The 7,271-nt window shown below is 33.0% G+C and overlaps 1 protein-coding gene across 2 annotated transcripts in view; it reads right to left on the bottom strand.

Annotated features, from left to right (window-relative positions):
- Positions 3,854-7,271, bottom strand: part of LOC107629670 (methyltransferase-like protein 13) — a 26,889-nt gene continuing 23,471 nt past the window's right edge. Inside the window, exons 2-9 of one of the 2 annotated variants that reach the window (XM_021118178.1) lie at positions 6,694-6,921; positions 6,360-6,473; positions 6,185-6,253; positions 5,622-5,641; positions 5,489-5,541; positions 5,342-5,372; positions 5,159-5,240; positions 3,854-4,416 (exon numbers count right to left, since the gene is read on the bottom strand). In XM_021118178.1, coding sequence (XP_020973837.1) covers positions 4,211-4,416; positions 5,159-5,240; positions 5,342-5,372; positions 5,489-5,541; positions 5,622-5,641; positions 6,185-6,253; positions 6,360-6,473; positions 6,694-6,921 — 803 coding nt within the window. In that variant the 3' untranslated portion in view covers positions 3,854-4,210. Of the gene's footprint in view, positions 4,417-5,158; positions 5,241-5,341; positions 5,373-5,488; positions 5,542-5,621; positions 5,642-6,184; positions 6,254-6,359; positions 6,474-6,693; positions 7,038-7,271 lie in introns of those variants that run through there. The other variant, XM_016332509.2, reaches the window with a different exon arrangement.

The raw sequence follows: 7,271 nt of genomic DNA, 5'->3' as shown, positions 1-7,271 counted from the left end.
TCAATTATAAATATAATTTAAAATTAAATTAAAAGGTAAAGTATTAAATTGGTCTTCTGTGTTTGGGCATAATTATGTTTTGAGCCTTGAAGTTTAAAATGTCTTATTTGAATTTAAAAAAAAATTATTTAGTTTTAATGTAGTCCCACCGTGATGTCAAAGTTAAATAATTAACGGAATGTCCTACATGATAGTAGTACAAGGATAAGGTCGATAATTTGGAGAACAAGTACAAGCTCCAGAGGCACAAAATCAACTGTGGATGTATCAATATATTTATTTATTATTTTTTTATAATTTAAATGAAATATTTTCTATAGAACTAAGGAGAATGATAAATAAATTTATTGATATATTCATGGTTGATTTTATAACTTTGGAGCTTGTACTTGTTCTTCAGATTATTAATCTTGTTCTTGTATTGCTGTCGTGTAGAATATTCTGTTAATTATTTAACTTTAACCTTACGGTAAGACTATATTGAAGTTAAATAAAACTTTTTTGGATTTAAATAAGACACTTTAAATTTTAAAGACCAAAATAAAATTACGCCCAAATATAGAGTATCTATTTAATACTTTACACTAAATTAAATTATCTCTAACAAAAATAGCTGGTGTAGATAGAGGGTGTGTTGTCTTGGATGGTTTTGGCACTTGGGCTATTTGGGTTCTCATGGAACAATATCTTTTGTTCCTTATTGTAGAACCCTAAAAGGAACATACGATGATTATTTCATTTAGATAGTTACACGTCAAGGAGCCTTGGATGGACATTGGACAAGGTGTGAGAAAAACCTCACACTGAAGTAGTGACTATCTAGTGAGACATCAAATATTTTATTTTAGCACTCTCAAAATGGGATCATGGACTAAGTTTATTTACACTCTCAAATATACAAAATAATAATTTATCCCTATATACATCACATAAATATACTCTTTAAGGATAATTCATTTAATGAATGTGAATCTATTTGGTAATTTTTCAGTGTTTTTCAACAAAATTTGATTATATATATTATTGTAAAAATTTTAATTATTCTACTGATATAATTTTACTATTTTAGTAGCAAATTATTTTATAAAAAGATATAAAAAATAATATATATTATTAATGATATTTTGTATTTACATAGCATACTAGCATTTTTGAGATTGAAATTTACTGACTTAGTATTGTATTTGGTAGTCGGAGACGACTGAAACTAAAATTTTATTTTTGTGACATAAAATTTCAATCTCTTCAGTATTTTCAAAAGATAAAAACACAGGAAACTAAAATTTCTGAAGACGAAAACTAAAATTTTAATAACATTTTATTCCTAAAATACCCTCGTTCAAAATTTTATATTCCAAATCTATCCTTCACCTCCAATCCCACCCCACCTCTCACTCCATCACCATACTCTGCCAGCAACGACAACAGTGCTACAAAATTCAGATTCAACCACAACAAGACCAATCCCATAACAACATACCAAATTCCACCAGCACCAACAACAATAATACCAAAAACCACAAGAATCTCATAAACATATATCAAAATTAGATACAATAATCATAACACGAGAATTTTAAAATCAGAATAGAAACGAGAAGAATAAAAGCAGCATGGCGAACACAGTAGGAAACAGAAGCGGCATGGCAGACCCGAATACGACGAAACAACCCGAAAAGAAGTGGCACGGCACAGCACGGTATTGGAACTCGAACACGACGACACTCGACAGGTACGATGTCGTCGCCGGGCTGGAACTCAAACATATGACGAAGACCTTCGGCGAACACGACACCGCCGTAACTCGAACACAACGGCCGTCGCTGGATATTGCCGGAGAGAGAGAGAGGTGGTTAGAGCTGAATAGAATTTTCTTTTAATTTTTTTATTTAACGAGAATATTTTAATAATTTTATTTATTTAAATTTTTATTTTTATCTTAAATCAAACAAAATACTGAAATATATCTCAAGTCTATACACTTTATATCAAACATAATATAAAAACTTAATTCAATCTTTATTTTTTAATTTCTGTTTTTCAATTTCTATTTTCTCTCTTAACACTACCTAATTAATGTCAAAAACCTTTTTGCATGTTGATGTGATGTGTGTATTTTGAGGAACCAGGAAGACTAGTGACTTTGTCTAGCTGACTAGCTGAGACAAGGAGGGTTCAAGTTTGTGTCAGAACTCAGATAGCACTTAACCGTGAGAAACAAGGGGCTCGAATATGATAGTGGGCCCCTTCCATAATTTTGCTTTAAACATTCTGCATAATGGCCCATCCATTGTTTTTTTTCAATTTAATACTCATCCTTTTGGTCCATATATTTATGTCTTCAACAGACATTTGTACCAGTTCATGTTTAAATTAGTTCTTAAAAGGTTACTAATGAATTAATTTGGTTTCTCAAAGATTTAATACTCCAATTTTGCTTTTAAAAAATGTCACTTTAATTTAAGTTGATCTTTTTGTTAACTTTCTACTAATGTCATGTAACGTATTTAAAAAATTGACATGTGACAGATTTTACTTCACACATCAGCAATAATCAATGACATATCAGAAAAAGAATTAACAAAAGAACCAACTTGACTTGCATTAATATTTTCCAGGACAAAATCAAGACATTGAATATTTAAGGAACCAATTTACTTATGTTTGATTTTTCAAAGACCTAACATCAAGACAAACTTTATATAGACTATGGAGGATAAGTAAAATGTTTTCTTCTGTGAAAAAGAATAAAATCTCTCTTGATCCAGTTATAGTAATAACAAGGACGGCAAGGACTTCAAAAGTCAAATGGCCAATGATGAAACTTGGAAGTGAGCTTATTGATGGGTTGAAATTTCTTCCATCTTTGGAAAGGGGTAAATGGGGTTCCCCATTATACTTTTCCAACAGTGACTAACCTTTTCCAAGTGCCTGCTTTAAATACACTAATTCAACAAATAAATAAACTCTTCACTTAAGTAATGAAGAGAGGAAAAGAAAAAAAAAAAGGAAAACTAGTTCCCACCAAATTTCAATCATATGATTTGATAGAAGTTCCGAAATGAATTGGTACACTCCAACTATATGAATATGACAGAAGCAAGTGGCTACCGGTTCATCAATTTCCATTTGATGCCTTAATAAATGTCCTCGTTAAGAGATATAGGTGCGTCCAAGGGCCTCTAACTCATTACTTCCACGTCACTGACAACACAAAGTAATGAAAATTTCCAGGGTGTTTATGACTTTTCCCAAGCTGATAACAATAAATGGTTGAACAAGCAATGTTTATGGCCTATGATGTATGATGTGAGACGTGTGAGATGTTTGTTTCGGTAGAACTACCACTAGAGTTTCTCTCTTGTGCTCAAGTTTCAAGCATTACTGTGTCTGTTACTAAAGAGCCAAATCCAGTTACTCTGCTAGCACATTTAGAGTTTTTGAGGGAGATAAAATGAATGGAAACGGGTTCAAAAGTAAAAGGGACTTCACTTAATACTTCAAATCCTTCTCTTCCCTTCCATAATGAAATCTGGTTATTAGTATAGAAAAACCAACACACCTTGAGCCTTACTCCATGCATGTATGATGATGCAACACCAACAAAATTTGCCCTTTCATTCCAAAAGCACCAAGGCGCCTTGGTACAATCCTCAGTCTCTCAAAACCCAAACATAAAGCAAGGAAGTTTCTGATGTTGCTATCAGAGCAACCTTCAACAAAAGCAAAGAGAATTAGCTTAAGCCATGTTGATCAACAGGGTGCCAACCCTGTTTGAAATATGGTAATGGATTGCCACATTTAATGGATGCATTAGCAACATCTTCTTTAAAGGAAATGGGCAAGAATAATGGTTCTGGTACAAGCATAATTATAATAGTAATCAAGCTTAGGGAAAAGAAAACAGCGTTTACATGTCACAATTACAACAGATACAACACGTGAAAAAATAACAGAGGGAAAAAATATCAGTCATTTTTGTCTCGTTTCTTCAGATATTTTAATTTATATCAATCATCACTACAAGCTAAACACTGCTACTCTAATTTATGAGAATAAAATACTATTACAACATCCACCAATGATGGTGGTAACTAATTCAAATGGTACAAATGACAAGAGCAACCATATTTAAGTGACTATGATCCACATCAAAGCTTGTGAAGATGATAAATACTACCTTCGACAGTGCTTCAGTGGAAACTCCGGGCTATAAAATATTAGCTGTTAGTCGATATGGTGGTATATTGTCCATCTCTGTGTTGTTGTTCTTTCTACAAACATATATATAGTGAGAATCTGGGTCTTCCAGAATGAAATCTGGAGGAAGTAAGCCCTTTTCGGTCAGAGGGATGGGATCTAAATATGATTTTCTTGATGAACTAGTACTCTCAGGCTTTTGAAATCCTGGTCTGGCTGCAGGGATATAGAAAATGTGTGCATAAAAAGAGCACTAAACCAAATCTCCACAACTATTGTCTATAGGCATTTGGCAATAAGAATTCTTATGTAAATATGCTTCATATATAATTCATCAACGACAGAACATTTCACAGAAGAACCATCCTAATTGTTTTAAGCGCAAAAAATTGATATACAAATGTACTATATATCTCTTGAATACCCCTAAAATTTCATCTAATTTCCAAATTCTATTATCACTTCGGTAAAACATTGCCTAAAACTTATCAGTTATCAATTTTTCTTCCATATTCTATACATTTAGCCACTAAATGGTCTTATATGGATTATACAGTTAACACACCAGCAACAAAAGCATAATATTGACTCTGACACATAGTACAAAACAGGAGGCAGTAAATAATCATTATATAATAGTGATAAAAGAGAAGGAAAAATAGTGCTGGATAGTGGATTCCATGTTTTGGAGATGTCAAGAAAGAAACATTATTACCAAATATTGAGATATTCTATCTTGCAAAAAAAGCAGTTAATTTTCAACCATCTTGATATATTCTCCAGATAAGGATAGAAACAAAAGATACTCTTAGTCTACACTTTAAGATACATGATGCAATAGCAACTTAGCAAGACCAAACATACTTGAAGAGGAAAGTGGCAGGCTAGTAGGTTTTAATGTTATCCATATTTAAGAGTAAAGAAAAAAGATAATAGGTGAAATCGGATGAAATCTTACGGATATTGTACAATGAAATTTTCCAATTGTATACAGGTCTGTTTATATGAGGCATCCTTACTGTTGGATCACCATATGTTATCTGAAATGGCAATTCAGCTATTAATTAGATCCTCTAAATTCCTAGAATAATTGACATGACACTAATAAAAAACAAAGTCCTGTCTGTGTAAATAAAATTACCAACATATAAGTCCCTCCAGGTTTTAGAACCCTGCAAAGAACAAAATAGCCATTACTAGTGAGAATCACAAAATGAAGCATGCCCATGAAATTAAATACTGCAGCACAAATATCAGGAAAAAATTTGTTCTCACTACAGTCTACAACCTACACACTTCTGCAAGCATCTGGGCAGCACTAATTGGAGCATCACTACCACACTAGAGTACATAAAAGCAAATGTGAGGATCAAAGCATGTAGATAAAGAATATTATAAGCAGAACTGGGTAAGCACCATACCATCAATGAATCAAGAGTTCCTAGACCAAGAACCAACGGATTACAAGTGCAGATGGAATACCAAGACAAAAGTATAATTAGTAGATGGATAACAAAGTAAGAGTGCATTAGTTTCTAATATTTAAAAAGAAGTGATTTACAAGTTGATTTTTTATACTGTTGAAAAAACTGAAAACTAAGGATGTGTTTGGTTTGCATTTTCATTTTCTGTTTTCATTTTTAATGCTTTCTATTTTCAGAATTTTGCGAAGAAAAGAGAGAACAAGAGGTGAAAACTACAGAAAACATTGTTTTATTATTTTCACTGTTTCTTCTTTTCCTTCCCAAAATTTTGAAAACAGAACACACTAAAAATAAAAACAGAAAATGAAAATGCAAACCAACTGCAATCTAATTTTCATAAAAGCTACTCTACAGGAAACATAATTTGTTGAAGTTATGATCATTTTTATATTTTCCAACATATAAAAGGTTATTTTTAGCCCAAAAAAAGGTTGAGACAGATGCACCCAATATATATAATCCAAAATTCCGTTAATTTTGACAAGGTTTGCAAGTGATACCTTTATCAATGACACCATCAAAAGATTCATCCAGAAAGAAGCTCATATCCCTAACATCCATCTGCAAGTCTATTCATGAAGGAAACTTAGAAACAGAGTTTCACAGCTCTTGTATTCAGTTAAGAAAATGAAAATAATGCGACTGATTGCTTGATTGATAAGATAAAGATAGTACATTTGAGCTGAGGGATGTGATCATATTTTGTTCTCATCATGTGAATGGCAACCGATGAGATATCAATATTAGTGATGCTCTCATAACCATCCTTGACCATATCCTCTGACATCACTGCAAAACACATTACACCAGTTTTCTCCATCTAAATTTCTCAACGTATATCAAATAATTTATCAACAGACACAAAATATATAGAATTTAACACGTAGTAGTAATGATAGCAAATGTCGCAAATGAATCTAATGAATGAGAGTGTTGGAGATTAGAAAAGCCCTAAGAATGAATTGGGGGAAATAGAATAGAAGAGAAAAGGAGAGGAATGAGGACGGACCAGCATTGCCGCAACCAACCATGAGGACGGTGGAATTGGGAGGAGGGATGTAAGTACGGACGAAGGGTCTGAGAGCAGAGTAGCGTTGATACCAGTCAAAGGAGCCACCTTCTTGGACGTAGCGTGCGTCCCAGTAGAGGGCATCACCGTAATTGTACGTATTGCAGCTCGATACGTCCCTGAACATGTTTATGCTTGCAAGTGACAACCTCCTCCTTCTTTTTCTCTCTCCCTCTCTGAGATATGGGGTGGGTGGTGGTGGTGGCTTGGACTTTGGAGAAGGAACTGAGCGACTGAGCGTGCTCTCTTGTGGGCCTTTTTTTACTTGGTGTAAACTCTAAAAAGTTAACACCAAAAGCGTCCTCCTCATAAAAGCGAAATTCATCATTGAAATTACAATCATGACCCACAACGATGAACTAACATAGTGATGTTTAAACTACTGGATCAAGGTCTTCTCAAATAAAAAGTTGATAAAATAATAAAATAAAGAATTAATTATTCTTAAATTAAGAGATTGAAATACATACTTTATATAAGTTATGGTAAAGAATTCGATGGTTTAATAACGTTTGAAT

Source organism: Arachis ipaensis, chromosome B03 (genome assembly GCF_000816755.2).
Source record: "Arachis ipaensis cultivar K30076 chromosome B03, Araip1.1, whole genome shotgun sequence".
Classification (NCBI taxonomy): domain Eukaryota; kingdom Viridiplantae; phylum Streptophyta; class Magnoliopsida; order Fabales; family Fabaceae; genus Arachis; species Arachis ipaensis.
Note: the sequence above shows the minus strand (reverse complement) of the source record. Positions and strands in the feature narration are given on the sequence as shown.